Raw genomic sequence first — 24,678 nt, 5'->3', positions numbered from 1 at the left:
ATTTTTGTAATTATCTTGTCTTAGATTACTTAATCATAAAAAAGAGTCTACTTAATACAAATAATAAATGATTATTGGTTATAATTTCAGTTCTAATCACACTCCAATTTCTTTCCCCAAAAAAAGAAAAAAAAGACTCCAATCTACAAAAAAATTTCCCTCTTTAAATTTATCATATGTGAAAGAATACCCATTCAATATATACAAATTCCATTATATGTAACTTATAAGATATTTAATCCACAATTACATGTAATTAGGCAATATTAAGCAATATGAGCTGTCCACATCTTCTAGTAAAATGAAAATTTTAATATATATAATTTTGTAATAATAGATGCATGGGCCAATAAAAATATATATCTAGGATTATGTATAAAGTGACGCCCATGGTCTACTATGCATCAAGTTATTGACTTATTGGTGATTACTTATGCACAAATTCTCTTTCTTTTAATGTAGTTTTAACAATCTGATTCAAAAAAAAAAAAAAAAAGAATATATAGTTTTAATAATCTAACAATAAAACATAGGTTTACCAAATATATATATATATATATATATATTAAATAAGTAACAAAAAAAATTTATTTTTAATGTTTTTTCTTTGTAAACGGATAGAAAACATTTCCCTCACATTGGTTAGCCAAAAATATGTTTATCCTTACAGATATTTTAGAATGAGTTGATTTTTATTATTTATTTACTTATTTTTATCATACAATGGGCTGTTCATTGGCAGTATCAGTACGAATGCATGAAAGTATAAACAACGTTTCTAAGTTTTGTTTTGTTTTTTTTTTTTTTTTAAATGTACTTTTATAAATAAAACCAGTACGGTATTAAAATCTACTGTTTTATTATGCAATGTCTGTAATTCCAATATCTAATTTCTAACACAAAGAAAAGAAAAAATATTGAGCTAAAAAAAAGAAAAGAAAAAATAAACACTTTGGACTTGTGGAATGTATGTGAAAAGTCATACAAATAGAAACAAATAAATAAAAAAGAAAATGGCATTGGGAAGGGGTTGGGAAGCATGGGGAAAGGGAATGCATGCTAATATGCATTCAATGTAGAATTAAATGCCAAATGGCAAATGGACATGGGGTGTGGCATCAATGGGATTAGTCAACATCCGATCAAGAACCTCAGTCTGGATTTACGATGTACGTCACGCACCTGATTCCTGTGGGCCCCAAATATCTGATTATCACTCTCCCTTTTCGAGGTTTATCAATTAATGCATCTAGAAGTTCGGGCACACCTCCGTTGGAGAAAAAATATCATACTCAAACTTCCCTCCTTCATTGCTTCCATTCTTATAGTCTATGTCATTTACTATCATTTACTTCTTATAGCCATTATTTAACTCCAAAATAATTTAATCATAAAAGAAACTCCCAAAAAAAATAATAATAATAATTTAGTTGGGGAGTTTAACATTAAAAAAAATAAAATATTTCATTAAAAAAAAAAAATAGCCGTGACAGTTTCTAGTAGACCTAAAAAAAAAAAAAGGAAAAAATAAATTAAACCTTTGATTGTTTTATTTCTTTATAAATTAAATTATATATTTATTTATTCCCTTTTAAATAAAATTTGCAATCATAATACAATATTTTTCTTTTGAGCAGCAATACAAATATTTATATATATATATATTTCTCTTTTCCCTCTCATTTGTGGGGGGCAAAAAAAAAATATATATATATATATATATATATATATATGTGGATGCTATGGTAATCAAGCAAAGGCAGGTCATAATCATTGGATATATATGTCACATACACTGCTTTAGTTACATCGGCAGTCATCCAGTGATGTTCAAAAAAATCAAAATTATGATTTAGTGGACTACATTGTTTATATCATAGGGAATTGGTAAATTATTAGTGGGTTAATAAAATCATTGGTAAGGAAAAGGAAAAGCAAAAAAATCTATAAACTCAACACAGATGTTGCGATGGGGAGGCAGTTCGATGCTGTTCGCGTAATTGCAAGGGATCATAATGGGAAGGTGATTACGATTCATACATGTAAGGAGGTGATGGAGATTTCCAGAAGTTGCTGAGGTGCTTGCTATTTACAAGGCCTTCCCAGTGGCTTTGTGTGAAGGTTGGAGCAAGGTAGGTAAATTGTGGAGAGTGAAGCTAAAAGGTGTTATGCAAAACCTTTAACAGAGCAATGAATTCAACCCTTCATTTGGTCTGCTGCACATTTGGTGGATAGCATTTTGAAGTTAATTTCCTACCTTTACTTTGTTGTTTTGTTGGATCCCTAGAAGTGCTAATATGCTTAGCTCATTTGGCCTGTCAATGGGCTGTTTACATCCCATTTTTGGCTCTTTGGATATTTCTTGTTTTCCTCTTCTTTTATGAGTTGTAGGAATTGAAAGAGAGGTTATAATGCTAGCTCCTGACTATGGATCCTTATTTCCAAGAAAAAAAAAAAAAGAAAGAAAAGTAGAAATCTTATGTATTTAAAATATCTTTGACCAACTCTATAAAACCCTTTTTTTTTTTTCCCTCTATTTTAAAGAATCATATTTTATTTTTATAATTTCAATAAACATTTTTAATTGAAAAATTGAAATAAAAACTGGAGTTTAACTTTCTGAAAAGAGACTTTTAATGAAATCATTTATTTTTATACAATTTTCTATGCACAGTTTTAGTTAATTTACTATTATAATTTCATATTTCAAGTTTTTAAAGTACTACTTTGGTATAGGGAGGAGAAAAATACAAAGAAAAAAAAGAAAAGTGAATTGTAATTGCTAAAGGGAAAAGGCAAAGTAAAAGATAATTATAGAGAATATCATTAAAGTTTGATAAAAACAATTTTAATTTTTATTCTTAAAAATTATTCAAGATATTCTTTAAACTATAATTATGCTCTTTAAAATAAAGAGTATTATTAAAAATGCTTATTATTATTATTTTTGTCGTGACAAATTTTGGAATGCATTCTTAAGAGAAAAAAAAAAAATTGTACATTTTTTGAGATCTTAAAAGGGCATAAGGAAGCATATAAAAACTCTTGGATGGAAATGGATAAGAGACGTAACTCCAATTTCTTTTGAAATGGTAAAATCTTTGGCTACTGTATTATGATTTAGAAAAACTATAAATTTTATGTAGCTCAATAGTAATTTACTTAAAAAAAAATGTAGCTCACCACAACAAAATCCTTTGATATTATATAACTAATTATTCATTATTGAATTTTGTATAGCATTCGTATCTCTGGCACTACTAGTTAAAGTAGTGAGCCCGTAAGTTTTGTGTTTAAGCAAAAAAAAAAAAAAAAAAAGAAAAAAAAAGCCCATAGGTTTTGTGTTTTTCTTTTACGTGGTAATTATTTAACTTTTAATGTCTACCAAAATTTCTTATGTTGTAATTAAAAAAAAAAAGAAAAAGAAAAAGAAAAAGAAGCCTTTCTTAATAATTTTTTTTTCTTCTTCAAATTTTTCTTTTACCAAATTGTTATACATTCAATATTTTGATTTCAAAAAATATTCATGGTATTTATTTTTTGTAAAGGTGATATGAAGATTTAAATCATTATTGTTTTTATTTTTAACTTTTTCCATAGTTTAGGGATTAATAAGATTATGGATTATTTTTTTCATTTTTATTTTTTGTTACTAACTAGGAGTTTAAGAGGGTTTTGTATAATTTATCATATATATATATATATATATATATATATATATATATATTAGGGTAAAATATACAAAAGCACCATTAAATATTAGTACTTACGAATAACGCCCTTATTTATTTACTAATAATAATAATAATTTGCAAATAACACCCTTAAGGCTTAAATTATGAAAAAGTTTCAAATAAGTAGTATAATGATAAAAAATTATTACTCTTACAACGTAAAAAGTTATTAATAATTTAGAAAGCAAACTTTAAACATTAAATGAAAAATAATTTTTATAAAAAATTGAAAACTAATTAAATAATCACCATCCAAAAAATATATAAAAAAATTAAACTCTTTAATTTTATATTAATTACTTTGATTTCATAATCATTTTGACGTTAGAATTTTCTTTTAAAAATTTGTAGGTAAATATAATACAAAAATGCTAGAGGCATCATAAAGTTTACCAAATAATTTACAAATACTATAATATTATGCCATGATATTATTTTATTGGTTTATTATTTGGTTATACTTATTTCTTAAATGATTAATTTATTCTTATTTTAGTTATATATATTTGTCAACTAATAAAAAAATGACATATTATCTTTGTCATATTATTTGGCAAACTATTTGCTGAATTTTTTAGAAAAAATGTTATCTGTTATCATTGGGAAATAATTATGTAAAATTTATATGCCAAATAATAATTTAAATGATTAACATTAAAAAATTTATTTTTAAAATTTTAAAATAAAAAATAATAAAATTATTTTAATTAAAATTTACTATATAAAATTATAAGGGACACCGTTAATAACAAATAATAAAACTCACATTTTAATACCCCAAGCACTACTAATAATACATGACCAATGAGTCTTATAGTTTAGTAACAGTTTAACCAATAAATGTCTAATTAACAAATGCTATATATATATATATATATATATTTATATAGATATTTAGTTTTAACGAACTAATTAACTGATGTTGTGTCAACTCTATACGGTCTCACCAATAACAGCTATTAATAATGATAAGTAACAAAACCTATTTTTAGATATAACCAAATTCACATACATTATAAAAAATTATCATAACTTTCTTTGCCTATACTCATAGGCATATGACTCAATCCTTAATTTGGATATCAATCTCTCCTCCGCTATGTCATGATTGAAAAAAAAAAATTTTTTTCTTAATCATTTTTTTGTTTTATTTTTAATGGCTTGAGTTTAAATGCATTAATATATTGTTCTATAAATCCATAAATAATTCACCTTAGGGTTAATAAAGTCGCTGGAAAATACTACCAAACTTTTATATTGTCTTATGAGTAAATATTCGACTGTATGTTCTTTTTCTTTTTTATTTGCTATGTTTTTCAAGGGTGGTTTTTCTTTTTCTTTTCTTTTGATAATGAGTTTTTCAAGGGTAGTTGTTGCCACCGAGTGACACCTGCATTATTAGTTAACATTATAATTCTTACTATATGGTACTGTTTATTTATTGTTATTTTGAATATTATTAATTTAAATGGTTTAATTTTTAGATCTTTATTATATTTGTATAAAACCTAACGATAAAATCACTATTTTTTCAAACAAAATTACTATTAGATAGAATTTTTGTAGTAAATTTTTTATGAATAATGAGTTAGATTTATTAGAAGGAGCTTTCATTCAAAAATTGTTGAATGTTTGGATGGAAATAAAGATTTTGATTTGTCAGGTAGTTTTGTAACTTTCTAAAGGAATATAAAGATATAATTGGAAAGTAATATATTCATTAAAAGAAAATTGGACTTCTTGTAAGCTTATTTTCCATTTTTTGGAAGAAGTCTTAATTTTGAACATTTCTAAGATAAAAAGAGAAAAAACAATTTTTTAAAACCCAAAAAAGCAAAATCAATAATAATTTATCTAAGTAGAGTTTTTGTGAAAGTTTTGTACGGACTTGGCAAAATAACACATAACCATTAACAACGAATCCAGATGAAATTATCATCGTTATGGTCTAGCCCTACCTCATTTGTCGGGGCCAAAACAAGTCAAACCTGTTAAGACTTGTTAAAAACCGTTTCATAAATTAAGAATTAATATTTTTGATAATTTTATTGTATATAATAATAATAAAAAAAAACTCTAATTTATAATATAAACCTATTTGAGGAGAGTTTTAGGAGGAAAGAAATATAATTTATTTTATATATATATATATATATATATATAGATATTATAGTTATATGTTTTCAATTATGTTTTTAGTTTTTTATTTTTATTTTATGACAAGAAATGAATATGTGTATGAGACTAGTTTTTCTTTTTTTGTTTAATTTTGTATAATTGTGAAGTTTTATAGATGTATTAAATATGCTTTTTAATCAGGTTAAACGGATATTACTTGTTATTTTTACCAATGAATTTTTATTTTTTATTTTTTTTATTGGTTAGTTTTTTTTTACCAATGCGTTATTTATTATTAATTCTTTAAATCAAAGATCAAGAATTTTCCAACTTGGCCTTGAGTGTGGGTATGTCTTCTCCATGAGAACGGATAAGAATAAGATCATAGACGAAGTCAGAAAACACTGCCACTAACAAATCCCACAAACAGACTGATACTAAGGGGAAACATTTTTACACAATGGAAAATAGGAAAACTAATACTATGAAGCTCAAAGTTTATGCAGATAGGTTGTCCCAGCCATCGCGGGCAGTTATAATCTTCTGCAAGTAATTCTTCTTCTTCTTCTTCTTCTTCTTCTTCTTTTTTTTTTTTTTTTTTTTTTTTTCAGTATATAGATTTTCTGTTCTTTAATATACGATTTGCTAAAATTGGGTTGTTTATTTATTTTTTTGATAGAGTTAATGGTATAGACTTTGAGGAGATCAAACTAGACATTTCCAAACGCCAGCACTTGTCCCCTGAATTCAAAGGTTTGGCCTTTCACCCCCTTGTACCTTTTTGTTTTTAATTTTTTTTATATATATTTGGGTGAAGTGGGGTCTTGTAGTTGGAGGTTAATGATAGCAAAATTGTGTTAGTCAAACTGAAAATCCAATTGATGAAATGGGTTTTTCAAAGCACATGCAAATAAATGATTTTGCAGTTGGGGAAACCTTAAATTATGCAAGTAGTATTGATTGTTGATGTCCATGAAGGCATTCCATAGTCCTTACAATATATGTAGAAAATATGAATGCATGTTTATGGTGCCCCTACAGTGGAGGTAAGTAAGAGGCATCATGGTGTCTTATATTTGATTCTCAATATTGACCTAAACTTTTGTTTTTTTTCTTTCGGTCCTTCTGTTTCTATCTAACTTCAGAAATAAACCCTATGGCACAAGTTCCTGCTATTGTTGATGGAAGATTTAGGCTGTTTGAAAGGTATTTGTAAAATATTCCCCCCCCAATTTCGAATTCCTGGATTTTTTGTTTTTTGGTAATTTTCTTGGTAGATGTTTTGTTTGTATATGGGATGTCATAGTACATGAGAATATGTAAGGATGTTTAAGAGGTTAACATTGTGAAAGACTTTTATTTATTTACTTGTTTTACTGTTTCCTAATTTCATATGATCATATTTCTGTTAGTATATTCAACTGACTTGGACGTTCACTCATCATTGGCCAATACTTCTTTTCTAAAGCAAGTGTAAAAGAGCTTTTATCCAGTCAGCTTGTTCAGGATATTATAATATAGTTGGGTTGGTTTACGTCACCTACTGCTTGGAACTTCATAACCAGGGGTCTTCTATGTGGTTTTATTAGATTAAAATATTGATAATGTAGTTCTGTTTTGAACAACTTATACAAAGCTGCTTTGTTTTCCCGGTGATTTGAGTTTTTGCTGTTAATCAGCACTTCAATATTGTTTATATGCCTTTGCATTACTTTTCAAGTTATAAAGGCCATTTATCGAACCGTAAATGGTTGGTTTGTGTATGGTATTTATTGCGGATGACATCTAATAACTTGGCATTTGATGTTCAGGTTTGTAATTATGCAAATATGCAGAACAAGTGCTGCTTCTTGCAACCTTTTTTGTGTTTTAGTATGATCTCCTACTTTAGAAACTTTATTGACCAAATTACTTCGTCTAAAATTTTTTACAGTCATTCAATTCTCATCTACATTGCTTGTGCATTTCCTGGGGTCTTAGATCATTGGTAAGTTCAGTTACTTCTTTATTGTGGTTATTCTTTCTGCCAACAAAGGCTCTTAAAATTCTGTGGTGTTACTCTGTTTCTCTATAGTAGCAAATTGATCTCATTACATAACAGTATGAAGAAAACATACAGTTCCTTTGGTTACTTAACTTGTTCCTTTACTTGAAATAAAATGAGGTTTAGTAGACTCTTCATGTTAAAGTATATAGAAGAAAATTAGACAAGCCGAGCAACCAATATGCTTACCGCAGCTAAATGCACTCTCTTTAACATGATTCTAATTTCTGAGTAGATTAGATGGGAATGTGCACCCATCAATTGTAATTTGCAAGATCATTCATATATTTTAATATCTTATTTTATTTTATTCTTAACTTGAATATATCAAATCTATACTACTTTTTAAGTCTTGTAACTTTCCTGTTCGTTTATTCAGGTATCCTGCTGATCTCTTTAGGAGAGCTAAAATTAACTCAGTGTTGGATTGGCATCACTCTAACTTACGCCGCGGTGCAAGTAATCTTCGTTTTTGTCTTGTTTTTTGTTTTTCGTTTTTTTTCTTTTTGGGGTCATATCTAATTTTTAAGTAGTTTTTGCTTTTCTTTTGTTGTAATTATTCTTGGTGCATGGAAATGAGGTTAAGGATAACCGTAAATGATGATGGATCCCTTCAATTACATTAATCCATATAGGTAGAGGATCAGTGTTTGCAGTAATGTCCTAGCATTAAATTTTTGGGAAGGCTATTTTGTAACTCTAGTTGGCATTAAATAATCATATAATGTGATTGATTGTTATTGTGTTGTGGAATCTCCTTCATCACTGCATTCACTTAAAACATATGGAATATCAAATTTTGCCTAGTATTCCCTCATCTGTGGGTTAATTTCTTCATATTGGTGCTATGAATTTCAGCTACGTATGTTCAAAATACTGTACTTGGGCCTGTGCTCGGAATTCAAATGAACCCACAAGCCGCTGCAGAAGCTAGGAAACTTCTGTCTTCATCTTTGTCAAAAATAGAGACTGTTTGGCTCAAGGGGAATGGACGCTTCCTGCTGGGTGGTCGTCAACCATCCATTGCAGATCTTAGCCTTGTATGCGAAATTATGCAACTTGAGGTAAATTCAGATGCATAACGCTTAGAAATATTTTTCTGTTTTGTTACTTCTCATGAGATGAGGAAAGAATTTTATTATAGGGTGTGGCAGAACTTTCCAGGAAATTTGGAGCCTGATGAACAAAAATTTCTTCACAAAATAATTTAGTAGCCAAGAGTGGCCATGCCGAGATCGGTTTGGTCCGGTGGTCAATGCGTTTATAAGTCTTTATTATTTTCTTTATGTTCTTATGTATTTTTGGTTCTTTTGAGGATTTCTTATCGATTTCTCTCCTCCACCTTTAGTATTGATTTCCTATCAATGAAAGGTTGTTTCTTATAAAAAAAAAGATCACCTTTTACGGTCAAAATATCTCTTATGGAACCTTTCATGCTCTAATATTTTCTGAATTTAATGATCATGACTGATAAAAATAAGTTGTTTATGGAATATATATATTTTGGACCTCATTGCAAGCTAATTTCTTGTATTTAGGTTTTGGATGAGAAGGATCACATAGACATACTTGGCCCGCACAAGAAAGTTCAGCAGTGGATTGAGAATACAAGAAGCGCAACTGAACCTCATTTTGATGAAGTTCACCGACTCCTTTACAGGGCCAAAGAAAGATTCCAAGAGCGTCGGTTGAAGGGCCTAGACAGTGAGGCTGAGTCAAGCTTTAAAAAGGTGCTGCCTTCAAAGATGTGAGAGTTGAGATACTCGAAGGTACAATTCTGTCATTTTTACATAGCGGTTTGGGTCTTGTGATGGCTAATCCTGCTGTAAATGTGACATCTACGGTGCTGTGTGTGAATCTTATGACATAAAACTTTAATACATGTGCTATTATACAACTTATATGGAAATAACAGGTTTCTACTTGTGCTGCACCAACTTTATCTCCAAAATTCTTATCATGGTAGAATCCATTGGTGATGAGTTATTCAAGCTTAAGAGAGCTTATCAGCCTTCAATTGTTAAACAAAACTCCAAACTCTTGTTTACAGCAAAAGGAAAAATATTGGACCAACTATGAATGTCTTTGTTTACCAAATTTACTCGTAACAGCCTGGAATTTTCTGGAAATTTTGCTTTTGATATCAAATATTTTCTTGAGCACATGGAATACCAACTGGCAAGGTTACATTATTTTCATCTGTTTTTGATCAATCTAAGAGATATTTCCAAGAAGAAATATAACCGTAAATGGCATACGAAAAAGAAAAAAGAAATCCGTTAGTTCATTCAATTCTTATTCCATGTATCCCAAGATTGTCCAGTTTCTTTGGTCTCCTGTAATTCTTCAACAAAAGAGAACAGCAAACAACACTAACAGAGGAGGCTGCCATTGCAGCTCCAGCAATCCATGGTGGCAATCGGAAACCTGTGGATGGGAAAAGGGCTCCTGCAGCTATTGGAATGCCAAGCACATTATAACCCAATGCCCAGATATAGTTCAAACGAATACGGAGAAAAGTTTTCCTGGAAAGATCAATGGCTGTGATCACATCCTCCAAGTTGCTCTTCATAAGAACAATGTCAGCTGCCTCAATTGCTATGTCTGTGCCAGCACCAATTGCCACTCCAACGTCTGCCGCCACAAGCGCTGGTGAGTCATTGATTCCGTCGCCCACCATTGCCACTGTATAGCCTGAAGCCTGTGCATGAGAAAGAATGGAGCTAAATTATAGTTATTACAGTAGAGTTTTTGGGCAAAAGCGACTGAATTGGGCTTTGTCTTGTCTGATGATCGATATAAATGGGAAAAAAGGGTAGTAGTAAAGTTCGGAAATGCCTTTTTGTCTTCCTATTAAATACACACCTGCAAATGCTTCACTTCCTCTGCTTTCTGCTCGGGTTTGGCTCCCGCAATCACAGTATCAATGCCAACTTCCTTAGCAATAGAATTGGCCGTACCCCAATTGTCACCTGTCACCATGATGCTCTTAACTTTCATGGATTTGAGAATAGAAATGACTTCTTGAGAACCTGGTTTCAATGGATCAGAAATGGCTATAACCCCTGCTACTTCTCTGTCAATAGACACTATAATTCCAGTTTGAGCCATTCCTTCAGCTTCCGCAAGTGCTTCTTCAGCATCTGTCGGGATAGTGATGTCCTTCTCCAAGATTAAGCTCTTGTTTCCCACAATAATTTCCTTGTTCCGAACCATAGCCTTCACTCCCTGACCAGTAAGGGAGACAAAGTCTTGTACTTCTGGCCACAAAGGGTTCTCTGCATCTTCACGGAATATTTTGGCATACTCAATGATGGCCTTTCCTAGAGGATGTTCACTGTTCGCCTAGTACAAGCACACAACAAGAGAAGTATTCATATGATATTACCCGCACTAGGATCAGTCCAGTTTCCTGGAATTTGCATACCTCAGTTGCAGCAACAAGTTCGTAGAACTCTTGAGGTAGCATTTGTTTCAAGAGTCTTGTGTTAACAACCACTGGCTTCCCAACTGTGAGAGTTCCCGTCTTGTCAAACACAATGCAGTTCACCTATACAAGATGACTATCCAATTTTCAGATTCATGAGAACTCAGCAGGCATTTGACACATGTGAAAAGATGAAGAAGATGTTACAAAACTTCTAAACAAAGTCCTACTGACCTTATGAGCACTTTCTAATGCCTGACCACCTTTAATCAGCACACCTTGAGATGCACCAACTCCTGTACCAACCATAACAGCAGTAGGAGTTGCTAGGCCTAAAGCACAAGGGCAGGCTATTACCACAACCGATATACCAAACTGAAGTGCAAGCTCAAAACTGTCCATGGAAGATGGTATCCATGAATGTGGATAGCTGTGCAACTTTCCTGCCAAAAACCAGGCAAACCAAGTTGAAAATGAAAATGTGATAACCTGCAAAAAGAAAGATTTCCATCAGTAAGTTTTCTTAATACAAGTCCAAATTGAATTCAGAAAAAAAAAAAAAAAAAAAAAGAGGATATAATTATAGGTTTTTAGCTACCAATGGCACAAAGTACTTAGAAATCCTGTCTGCAAACTTCTGGACAGGAGCTTTAGCCATTTGGGCAGACTCAACAAGGCGAACTATCTGTGACAGTGCACTCTCTGATCCAACTCTTGTTGCCTTGACATGCAACACCCCATTCTCATTCACGGTGCCACCGATTACTGAATCAGCCTTCCTTTTCGACACAGGCTTTGCTTCTCCTGTTATCATGCTCTCATTGACATGACTTTCCCCCCATATAACCAAACCATCCGAGGCTACTTTTGCACCAGGAACAACCTTTATCACATCATCCTTTTGTATCAACCGGCTATCAATTTCTAGCTCGCCAATCACATTTCCTTCCTCATTTAGAGTCAACAATGTTGCTGTCTCAGGTGCTAACTCCATAAGCTTGGCAATTGCCTCAGAAGTCTTTCCCTTAGCCAAAACCTCCAAATACTTCCCCAACAGAATGAATGTTATAAGCATTGCACTGGTCTCAAAGAAATCAGCTCCGTTGAAGTCTCTGGAGTTAGCGGCTCTTAACACTGTGTAGACAGAGTAAAAGTAAGCTGCATTTGTTCCTAAAGCAATCAAAACATCCATATTAGGAGAACCATGGCGCAAGGCTTTGTAAGAACCAATATAAAACCTCCAGCCAACGATAAATTGCACCGGAGTTGACAGCTCCCACCTCAAAATCCCACCAATAGTGAGGTTATTAACAATTTTGGCGTCTAACAGTCTCTTTATTCCAGGAACATACATGAAAACCATGGAGGTTAAAAATACTGGAATAGTGAAAATCAAGCCCCATAAAAAGAATTTGTAGTACTGCTTAATCTCCTGCTGTCTATAAGAGTCTTTTCCTCTTCCTTCAGGATATATCATGGCTTTGAAATGGCCAGAACCAGTAGACTCTATTACTTCAATGAAAGTTCTTGGTCCTGTCAATTCTGGTTTGTAAGAAATGGAGATTTTATTGAGTTCAGGCAGTATATCTACATCTTGAACACCTGGTAGAGCTTGGAGAGACTTTGTTATGGTTGCAATGGAATGGTCAGTTTTCATTCCTTCAATTTCAATTTCAATCCTGCTTATATCTTCTCCTATACTGATTAACATGGCTTCGAAACCAGTATCTTCTACGGTTTGAAGGAGCTGGTTGTAGCTGATGACCTTGGGATCATAATGAACTTGTGCTTCTTCAGTTGCTAAAGCCACATTTGAGCTTTGAACACCATGAAGTGCATTCAAAGCTGATTCAACAGTGGATGAGCAAGATGTGCAAGTCATTCCCTTTATACGAATTCGACATTTTTGTATGGATTTTGCATTACTCTCTTCTTTGATCAAAGTGGCTTGAAATCCAGCATCTTCAATTTTCCCACGAATCTCTTCCTCCTGAAAAAATGTTGAATAACAGTTATAATACTACTGAAAGAGTTGCAGACCATATTGTACCAGCGAAATACAAATTTTCCAGCTTTCATAATAAGTACTAGCAAATTAAAATCCACCAAATTTTGTGGTTGAGCTGGCACCATACAGACGCTGCCATGTGGCAGCATTGGTTCCACACGTTGTCCAATGGCAATGTCTCAATGAAGCCAGAGGCAAACCATGAACTTTCACAAGTTGGGCTAGAAACCATTTTCCCATCAGGAAAAGGCCTATTGCCAATTTCAAAGTTGATACAATTACTAAGAACCATTTTTGTTAAGGGGCAGGATCTGTTTTTTTTTTTTTTTTTTTTTGGTTGGTGATAATTATAGGTCTAGGTTGGTACTTAATTAAACAAAGCATATAAATTTGTGTTGTAAAATCAAGATGGTTTTGGCAAGAACGAGAAAGACAAAAAGGAGCTGAAGAAGGTAAAGCTATAAAGTTTTGGATCTTTTTCCAAGTTGAATTAGGATGAACCTGGTTAGCCTAATTTCCATATTTGCAAAACCCAACTGAACTTTTTTTATCAGAAAGGATATTATAGTTTTAAGAACACATGCAATTGTGGGAAACATGGAATTTCTTTCTAATCCCACTTCAAGCAATCATGACACAGCAGTAAAAGTTTTTGTGTTTTCTACAAGCAACTACAAAAGGGCCTTTTCAGATAAATAAGAGAGAACCAAAAAGACAAAAAATTAGTTGGACAACAAATAATGCATGTGAAACAACTTTTTCAGGCCACTCAGAAAACACATTAATTATCTAAAACCAGTAGGAGTTAATGTTGGTTCAAAATTGAAATTTTGATAGACTAGTTTTGAGAATCTAGTTGTCAATCATGTATTATAGGAGGGACCCAAAAAGTAAGCAAGCACATTTTGGAAAAGTAATGATACCAAATTACATATATATATATATATATATATATTAATCTCCCTTTTTTTATATATATTAAAAAAACCAACAAATTTTGAATTTTCATTTCTCTAATCTTAATAATAAATTCTCTCTTAAAAATATATTTAATCATTTTGGATAATGTGGAGAAGCAGAGAAACATCATATACTTTTTCAGAGAATAAATCTTTTGGATTTTCTCTTCTTCTTCTTTTTTTTTTTTTTTTTTTTTTTTTTTTGGGGGGTGGGGGGGGGGGCGCCGCGCTGGCTTTGAGACGACCCAAAGAAGAAAAGAAAAATGTAAAAGATTCAACTCTAGTACTTCTTCCATAAATATTAAAGTTATATATTATTTATTATATATATATATATAAACTCCATGACAATTAATCCTTCTGAAAATTAAAACCAACGGAGAGAAAATCAAATTACTTACAGTAACAAAGGAGGGATAGAATAGAACAAGAGCTCTATTGTTTAGAACATCGACCGAGGCTTGGCGTATTCCGGCAAGCCTCTTGACGGCCTTTTCGACGGAAGCAGCACATGCAGAGCATGTCATTCCGGTGACTTGGAACACAGCGTTCATAAACTGATCAGAGCGTTCCTCGGAGTTGTAGTTGTTGTTGTTGTTTTCATGGGGAGACAAGCTTTTTGGGCTCTTGGTCATGGAGGGAGTGTAGTGTGGTACTCTTGGAGACATGGAAGCCAAGCTCTCATCATTGCAAATGCAACTTCTCAGTTGATTAATGAACTTGGTTGCCATGAATGAATGACCTCTTGTTTCTGTCTGCAAGTTTTGAAGCTTTTTTAAGTTGGTAGATGGTTGCCTGGTTATTATATATATATATATATATATATATATATATTATATAATATTAATGTTATTATATGGTTTATCTTTTGTACTATGAAACTTAAGAGAGAAAAAAAGGGGAAAAAAATATAATAAAATTCAGGTTGCAATTTAGTGGGAAAAGGGTCCTACCATTTTATATGTGGGTTTTGAATGCTTTTTATTTTACTATGATGGCACAAAAATTTGTATGGCCCAGTCAAGCCGTAAATAAGATGATATGTAAATATCTTAATTTAAAAAAAAAAATGTCATTTGGCATCCCTTAATGAACATTTAACATTTATTGGTAACTAACATGGTAGTTCTGATAGGCTAAAGTTCAAATAAGTAAATGAAAATTAATGCACAACTTAAAGTGTATATTATATTCGATTTTAGATTTGTCCAAAAATAAGGTGAAGATATATAATAATAAGATCTTGTAATTTATACTCAAAATGATCAAATATTATTTTATCTTTAATATCACTGAAAAATGTGTGAAATTCGAACTCTGTGTCACTCTTGAAGAAAAATATTAGCAAACTGAGTCGTTCGGGACACTAATGATTATTTGATTAGGCAAATTTTGTACTGCAATTACCTGTTTTATTACATGTACTACTTGAAGTGAAAGCATCACTAGGTGGTTGAGCTTTTTAGAGTCCTTAGAGATGGAAAAAAGTGTCTTTGAGCAGACAATTAGTGATATATCTAGGCAGTTTGCTTCAAAATTCTTATAGTTGAAGTAATATGATTAACTAATTAATTAGGGATTAAAATGAGCTATGAGGTACATAATATGGTGCAATAGTAGAAAGGGTATAGGTTATTATGGTCACAAAAGTTGAGTAGTTGAGGCTCTATATCAATCATACTCAACAAGAAAAGCCAAATGTTTAGAAAGGAATAAATGAAATGATTTTAGTGTGTTGTCTACAAAGGATGGAAGCACAAAGCAAAGTATATTTCTATACGCTAGCTCTAACTTTTTTTTTTCTTTTTTTCTTTTTTTTTTCCCCTTACTTGTTTGTTTTTGTTTTTCTTTTGTGTGGGTAGGATAATAGGATCTTTTTATTTGCATGATTTTTTGAGGAAGACATGGACAAAAATAAAGAAAACGACATATAAATAATAAAAATGGCTCTGATTTAAGTGCCCTAAAAACTTATTGTAAACTCTTAGCTAGGCTAGGACCATCTTTCAGCTTTCGTCATTAATTTTGTGTAAAACATCCTGGTTGGTCCAGCAAATTGATATTTAAAATGAAAGACTAGCTTACTTGTCGGAAAGAAAAGCTATATAAAAATTTATATAGAATTTCAAATGTTATTGTAATATCGATTTATGTCATAGGAGATATAAAATCAAGCTTTTGGGCCTTTTATGCTTGAACATGCACGCATTCGACGATACACAGTGTAAGATAAAGCAAATTAAAAGCATGCTTGTCCACTGCCATTACAGTGCTATTAACAAAAAGAATACAAGAATGACATAAAAGCACAGATAAATAAAGTTGAGATAATTTTAGCCAAAAATAAATAAATAAATAAATAAAAGAAGATGAGATAATGTTATCATCCATTTTATATAGACAAATACAGGGCAAGAAAAAGGTAATTACTACAAGTATAACCATATATAACAACTCTTATATTGGTTAATTTCATACTACTATGTTAAAATCTCTAATTATAAACCGTTGGTTTCAAATTCCTTCCCCATAATATATAAAAATAAATAAATAAAAGATAGGGAAATGTTATTCATACCATAATTATATTTATATGGTTTCTAATATAAAATGAGAATATGTTCACCACAAATCAATATTGTATATATATATATATATATATATACATACACACACACGGTGATAGAATGATATGAAGCAAAAAGTAAATAAATAAATAATAAAAATAAGATAACTAACAAACAAAATTTGTGATGATTTAGAGGAGTTGCAATAACTTTTAAATTTGTTCAGTTGGTGAAGAAAAAGAAACATTTTAGGATGGCCAATAAAAAGGTCTCCAACTTTTTTCAGTAAGTGATATATGATATGGAGTTGAGAGGGAAAGCCTAAAAATGGTACATATAGTTGGTTAGGCTTCGATCCTTTTCGATGTAATTTTGCAACAAGAAGCATAAAATAACACCAACTAATCTTAAAACTGTACAAATTAATTTGATTTGTTTATTTATGCAAGGTAGATTAAGCACTAGTTGGATATACATAAAGAGCAATTAAGGACCACAAACATATATATATGTCCAAAAAGATTGTGGATGTACCATTAATTTACCAAACTGAATCAATCGTTAGTTGAATCCAACATGAAATTTTTTTCTTTTCTTGCAAAAGAAAAAAAAAAGTTAGTTTTGCAAAGATAGGTGTGCAGAGCACAACAAATTGTATGTGGTTTATTGAATAAAATGACAAAAATCCTACAGTAAATTCCAATAATATATATCAATTCGTACTAATAATTCACCAGCATGACACGCAGCCCCAGATAATATGGCATATAAAAACTTCAGTTTGCGCTCACCATTATTAATACCCAAATGTTAATTTTGAGTCTCCTCTCTTTTCTAATGTTTTGTAGCCACCTTTGTGGGGTGACCACCTTCTCTACCTGACAATGTATGTTATAATATATATGGTAAATTTCATTTAATTTTTCTTTTAATTTTTTTTGAAAATTATTATTAATCTCTCTTTAGTATTCTATATCTATTAAAATAGATTCCTTTATCAATTTTTTTTTTGTTAATTTTTATCGTTAAAATGTTAAAAATCTACATTTTATGATTGAATGATATTGAAAAAATATAATTATAGTTAAAATTAACTGTTAAAAACATAAAATCTAATTGTAATTAAGGCAAAAATAAGAAAGTTTAAATGAAATTTCACTTAATATGTATAATATATTCATATAATTTTGCTATAATAGATGTAAACTCTTACATTAGGAAATCTCTCCACCAAAGAAGTTGATTTTTTAGGAGGAAAAAAATTTACACTTGACCTACTATATAATATAGTTTATTTATAAAATAGCTCATGACATTCATTCTATTGAATTTTTCCAAGTGCTTTTCACACTCAAATTTAGATTATTATACATAAAGTGAGTTAAGGGTAATGGTACATTTGATATATTAGAAATAGAATAATTATTTCTAATAAAATAAAAATATCTATTCATATGAATTAAAAAAAATAAAAAAAAGTAATAGATATGAATTCATATTAATACGTTTGGTTATTATCTTGAATTAAGTTTAATATCTAGAGTTCATAATTTTTTTTCAAAAACATCAAATTTGATTAAAAAAAATTAATTAAAAGTTAAATTTTATAGTTATTTATATATGTTTAGTTTAAGATAATCAATATAGATTTGAATTTATTTTAAATATGACAAGGATTGTTATTTTTCAAATGAATGAATGGTAATTATGAGTTTTCAAATAGAATATAATCATTATTTAAAATGGATGAATAACTATTTCTATGAAATAGACAGTTCTGAAATTTAAAATAAAACAAATATACGAATAGTTGATCCTACTAAATAGCTATTCTACTCTACTCCTTTATCTATTGTGCATATTAAATACATTCTAAGAGTCGTTTGATATAGACTTTAGAATTTAGCTAAATCAATTTTAAGTTTGGCCTAATTTGGAGGGATTACACTTAAAATGTAGTATAGTTCAATCTAGTTAATCTAATCCAACGCAGCAAATAGATCTTAAAAGTATACATGGTTGAAACTGTTTGGTTTAATTTTAAGCAAGTTGAATTTTGTAATTAAGATAATAGGAATCAATAGGTAAGCATAAAAATGGAGGCTCCACGTACGTCCACCGGGTATGTATATCTATATATTTGCATGTATGTTAAGATTAATCAGCATATTTGATAGATAAGTAACTTGTTTCTCCATTTTTAATTATTTAAGAGAATTGACAAAGTTAATTTAATGCAGTATAAATTAGCAATAACAAAATAATATTGAGATAACCCATTAAATTCTGATTAAACAAAAAAAAAAAAAAAGTCTTCAAGGCTATAGAAGTCCAAATCTAATTTAATTGGTAAGTAAAGCAGATCAAAGCATTATAAGGGTGCATAATATTCATAAGTTGAGGACTTTAGAATCTAACAACAAACAAGGAAGAAAATGTAGCTAATATACACATATTAATATATATGCATATGAATCGTGCTAAGGATGGTTAACAACACGGCAACACAACCCAGAAAGGCTATCCATTTTGTGTATATTATATATATATATATATATACACGTATGTATACATGTATCATAAGGTTTGAGTTGTCATTTGCTAGGAAATTGCTTGTAATTTTGGTATTAATTGTGTTCGCGTTTAATTTAATCCGTTTATTCTATTTTATTTTATTTTATTTTTTGGAAGTTTTTTGTTCTTACTCTTTCTATATACACCACATCAAGTCATCATTGCTTTGCTTGGCTTCTATTTTACAAGTGGCTTTACCCCCCACCCTCTCTCTCTATATATGTGTCTCTCAGGGAATTAGTATTTTAAGAACTCATATATGGATTTATATATGTTTATTTCTTGGTCAAGTTCAACAACGATATAAAAATTATTTTTCTCTAGGGAGGGAGTTTCTTACTTTATTAAATAAAGAATTTTTAAGTGGCAAAGACAAATAATTTTTCATGTCATTCAAGATTTTATATTTAAATTGGACAATTACATTTTAGTATTTTATATTTTAATCAAATTTTATATGAAGTTTTTGAATTTAAGATGTTCATATTAGGTTTTTAATTTACAATTTATTTTACATTAGTTAAAATTTTAAATTGATTTTCAAATTGATTAATTAAATGTTTAAAATTTGATTAGAATTGACTAGTTTTTTCATTAATCAGTGAATCAATTTATCTATTTATTTCTTGGCTCCTGTTGTTTGTAAATTGAGAAAACTAATCAATTTTTTAAATTTGTAAACTTTCTATTAATTGATTTGTAATTTGGATTAATGTACAACAAATCATAGATTAAAAGATCAATGTGGAACATTTTGAACTTGAGATTTGATGTGCAATCCATTAAATACAGGGTACTAAGTTACAATTAATCTTAAATTCAAATAACAATTATTAATTTATCTAATAGCTAAAACTCTTGTTACATAAGTATTCTCATTTAACCATAAATCAGTCATTTGGATGAAGAAACAATAATAATAATTATTATATGTCAATTAATCATTTCTGTGTAATATTTGCTGTCTAGTATACTGCTTTATCAACGGAGTTTAAAAACAGTGATTTTGTTTAACTCTGTTCTTTTGCTTTGTTTTAATAAAATATCCTTTTGACCTAAAAAAAAAAAAAAATCATTTCTATCTTTGTTTGGTCATTAATTGGTTGAATAGAAGGTAATTAAAAACAAAAAAAAAAAAAGAAAAGAAAGATAGTATCGCTGATGATTAATCAGCTCGCCAAAGCAGTTGTAAGCATTTTTGGGTGGCCAAAAAAATAAGTAACTTATCTTTTATTACATAAAATAGTTGGGATCTTACAAGTTAGGAGATAAATGAAGAAGCTAATAGATCAAAAAAGAGATTTTTAGGAGATAAATGAAGAAGCTAATAGATCAAAAAAGAGGTTTTAAGTATCTTCTCCATTTCTAAAAAAATTGGAAAATCTCAATTTACATTTGCCAACTTCTGACGTATCAACAAAATTAGATTCAATGGCTAGAATTGTGTTATGCTATCACTATTAATAGAAATCATTTATTAATTAGTGTAATTTACTTTTATGATTTAGAATTCGAAATGAAATTATAAAATAAGACTATTTAAAATAGAATTCCAAGTTGATATAATATTTTCTTAAAATAATTATGTTAAAGTAATGTTAAAAATTAAATAATAAAACAAGTAAGATAAAAAAAATTACAAGAGAAGAAATCATAACTTAATGGCGCAATATGGACAATTTACCATTCAAAATAAGAGAACTTCCTTTCAATATTTATAAATTATAGGCAATGTTTTATGAATCCTTTTATTATTATGTATATGTATGTTTCTTATTAATTACATGAGAAAAGCTTGTAAAACCTAAACTTACTCATTAAAAAGTAATTTGTTATTAATATTTACAGGTGTCTTTTTTAAGTGATCGCTTAGCAATTTAATTAATATTTACAGATTTTTTTGGGTGATCCGAGTTGAAAAAAGGCTCTTACGCACAACGGTTATGCATTGCCGATAGATTAAAAAGTCTTTATGCTAGAAAAGGTAAATAAATACAAGGTAGCTGGTGATGTTGACCAAACACCTCAAAGGACTGCACAATGAACTGTTGTAAAATAGATTCTAAATTAATTAAATAAACTTTTTCCTGACTGACTAACTATTTGTACCTGCAATATCTTTTACCCTCTCTGCTTTCTGAGCTGGTTAGGCTCCTGCAACAACTGTATATGTTCCAACTTCCTTGGCAATAGAATTGGCCCCAATTGTCATCTGTAACCATGATACATTTAATTTTCATGGACTTGAGTATGGAAATGACTTCTTGAGCACCTGGTTTTACTGGAAGGGATATGGAAATAACTCCAGCCACTTCCCCGTATATTGATACTAGAACTCCAGTTTGAGCTTGCCCTTCAGCTTCTCTAAGTATATCTTCAGCATCCATTGGTACGACAATGTTCTCGTTCAACATCAAGCTCTTGTTCCCTACAATTATTTCCTTGTTCCAGACAACAGCCTTCAATGGCCAGTAACGGAAACGAAGTCTTTCACTTCTTGATGCAAATCCGCATGTGTCCACACAACCGACAACCTATTGAAGTGTTAATCCGATACAGATGAAGATCGGACCAATCACTAAGGCTCAAGCTAAAAGGTTTAAGGACGATCTTGCTGTTTTTATCTAGGGACTAATTCATTTTTAAGAAGGTTTGTCTATACCCAAAAATACAAAGCTTATTTTGAGCATACAAGTGGTGAGAGCTGATACGGACCCGGGTAGCGGTATTGGTGGATTTATAAATTTCGAGCAGTGGAAAATGGGGTCAAATCTTCTTGAGTTCATTTGATATCATTAAGAAGTCATGGAAACTGGTCAAGACCGAAGCTAAGCTGCTCATTGAAGGCTTGTAAGCATGAGAGAGAAATTGGTCGGTTTTTACCGTTTTTCTTGCTAGCTTTACTGTATTTTGCTGAGTTAGTTTTTTCTCTTTGATCCAAGCAAGGGCAACGTGTGGTACTCCATAATAATCCTATTTGGCATCCTACAAAGCATATGAAAGCTAATTTGGAGCTTCATTTGGTCAAAGATTGATAAAAGTCAACTTGGTCAAATAGATAGTATTTTAGTTTCCTAATTTAGTTTTTACTTTTTGTTTTAAGAAATTACCTGTACTTTTGGTTTTTATTTATTTATTTACTGGACAAATAAGTTTAGAAAATTTATTATTTTATTCTTTTCATTGTAAATTAATTAATTCCTAATTCAAAATAAAAGAATTATTTAATCAAAATTACATTAGGAAAGGAGAGAGAAAATTCGGCCACATTAGGAAACAACAAGTCATGACCAGTTTTGCCTTTAGTTTTTAGGGTTTTATTTTGTTTTTTTCCTAGCCTATATAAGGGCTTGTTTTGAGGAAGAAAACAACATTAATAATATTGAGAATTTATTTTGTGAGATTGAATTTCTCTTTATTCTTTTGAACACCTAAAACACTATTAGTGAATGAGTATTTTAGTTTTGACTTATCAATAGGTTATCTATCATCTATTATGACATTTTCGTTAGACCAAGGTTTCTAATCACAAGTTGATTAGGGGTTAAGGTGACCATTAGAACTTGAACATAATTAGATCCGGACTAATATAATACGGGTTAAAAAGCAGATTGTCCTAAATTCGTATCACTTCTGGTTAAGAAGGGTTCTCTTCATCTTCTCTAAATTTCTTAGTATACTCAACAATGGCCTAAGGGGTGGTCACTGTTCACCTGAAACAATTACACTATAACAACATTACGACAAAGACAGCAGAGAGAGTACATGATTTCTGTGCAGTACATAGAGAAAAATATGTTGTGGTTCTCTGACCACTGTAGAGAAGAAATATAAGAAGAAAAATAAAAATGTAATTCTATTACTCTCTTGGAATAGAATACAAAACACAAAACTTCTCTCTCTTGGATTCTCACGTAGAATCTCTTTCTATTCTATCAAACTATCTCCTGGAGTTTTAACTCTCCTCTCAAGCTCTCTTTGGAGTCTTTATAATGCTCTCAACATTCCTCTCTTGGGATTGGATTGAGATTGCTTGGCTTGAATGCAATGATATGGAGCCTATTTATAAGCTCACTATGTCGGTTGCATGTCCACCATTTTCAATTCGGTTATGATATTCAACACCAACTCTCTGAGAATTGCTCATAATTGTTTAGCAAGTTGTTTTTTGGTGTTAATTGCAGCAACCACTGTCAATAATGGTGGCTGAGCGGTGGTAGTATGGCTGGTTTCACACTGTCGGTGCGGCTGGACTTCACAAAATATACCTTTGTTGCAGCAACAAGTTCGTAGAAGTATCCAAGTACCATGTTTTGCTGGAGTCTTGTTTTAACAACCACTGGCTTCCCAACTGTGAGGGTCCCTGTCTTGTCAAACACAATGCAGTTCACCTACATGAAACATGATAATCAATTGAGAACCATATGAACCAAACCTAAGAATGATGCAGAACATAATATATGAATGAAAGTGTAGCATAGATGATCTATGGGTTAAAGACCATCACATCTTTCTATAACCAAACCAAATTAATCCTATATGACTCTCTTTTTTATATTTTCTATTATTTATTATTTATTTTTTTTATTCGGTGGGGGTTGGGGTGTGAGGGGGGGGAAGGAATTTGAAACCTCAAATTCCTTGATTGAATTAACAAAAATAGGAGATATATTTAAGAATTAACTATATCATGTTTCTTCACCATTCTCACTTGGCTGGTGGCTAAGCAGAGAAAGTCTAGAAAACAGAAGTCAGGCAATTTCTTGGGCTTGAAACCATACCATACTATTCTTAGATCTTCTTTCTTTTGTCCATACCATTATCAATTGTCAGAAAGAAGTATTAAGACTAAGAAATGTACAACTAAATTTCACACAAAATATAGCAAACTACACAAGATGAATGTTTCTGACCTTATAAGCACTTTCTAAAGCTTGGCCTCCTTTGATCAATACACCTTGAGATGCACCTACTCTAGTGCCAACCACGACAGCGGTGGGAGTTGCTACTCCAGTACCTCCATGGTCTTGATCAATACACCTTTGACCAATCTTTTGTTTTTTATTTTTATTCTTTTGGTAATATGAATTCGCTGACTCATCCAGTAGCAACATATAGCATATTCAGGAACAAACCCAAGATATTGACAAAAAAGTTTACAAAGAAAAAAAAGCCCAAAGCAAAACCAAGATCTCGATTGTACAGAATCTGCAAGTTATTTGAAGAGTAATTATGGAACTTGAGTAC

At 30.6% G+C, this 24,678-nt stretch overlaps 3 protein-coding genes across 3 annotated transcripts; 1 reads left to right on the top strand and 2 right to left on the bottom strand.

The window, feature by feature from the left end:
* The first annotated feature begins 6,176 nt into the window (after nucleotides 1-6,176).
* On the top strand, nucleotides 6,177-9,833 carry LOC107429902 (glutathione S-transferase T1). Its single transcript, XM_016040675.4, has 7 exons — nucleotides 6,177-6,401; nucleotides 6,532-6,605; nucleotides 6,998-7,058; nucleotides 7,786-7,839; nucleotides 8,276-8,355; nucleotides 8,755-8,960; nucleotides 9,435-9,833. The coding sequence occupies exons 1-7, from the start codon at nucleotides 6,313-6,315 to the stop codon at nucleotides 9,645-9,647; spliced, it is 777 nt and encodes a 258-aa protein (XP_015896161.2). The 5' UTR covers nucleotides 6,177-6,312; the 3' UTR covers nucleotides 9,648-9,833.
* LOC107429879 (probable copper-transporting ATPase HMA5) lies at nucleotides 9,690-15,116 on the bottom strand. Its single transcript, XM_048464041.2, has 6 exons — nucleotides 14,692-15,116; nucleotides 11,922-13,313; nucleotides 11,558-11,812; nucleotides 11,324-11,446; nucleotides 10,762-11,241; nucleotides 9,690-10,597 (listed from the first exon to the last, which is right to left on the bottom strand). The coding sequence occupies exons 1-6, from the start codon at nucleotides 15,019-15,021 to the stop codon at nucleotides 10,181-10,183; spliced, it is 2,997 nt and encodes a 998-aa protein (XP_048319998.2). The 5' UTR covers nucleotides 15,022-15,116; the 3' UTR covers nucleotides 9,690-10,180.
* An 8,222-nt stretch (nucleotides 15,117-23,338) lies between these two features.
* Nucleotides 23,339-24,654, bottom strand: LOC125419116 (probable copper-transporting ATPase HMA5). The gene is made up of 2 exons (XM_048464344.2): nucleotides 24,345-24,654; nucleotides 23,339-23,822 (listed from the first exon to the last, which is right to left on the bottom strand). The coding sequence occupies exons 1-2, from the start codon at nucleotides 24,543-24,545 to the stop codon at nucleotides 23,625-23,627; spliced, it is 399 nt and encodes a 132-aa protein (XP_048320301.1). The 5' UTR covers nucleotides 24,546-24,654; the 3' UTR covers nucleotides 23,339-23,624.
* Between the last annotated feature and the right edge of the window lie 24 nt (nucleotides 24,655-24,678).

The sequence above is a fragment of the Ziziphus jujuba genome, chromosome 6 (genome assembly GCF_031755915.1).
Source record: "Ziziphus jujuba cultivar Dongzao chromosome 6, ASM3175591v1".
In the NCBI taxonomy this organism is placed as follows: Eukaryota; Viridiplantae; Streptophyta; class Magnoliopsida; order Rosales; family Rhamnaceae; genus Ziziphus; species Ziziphus jujuba.
Note: the sequence above shows the minus strand (reverse complement) of the source record. Positions and strands in the feature narration are given on the sequence as shown.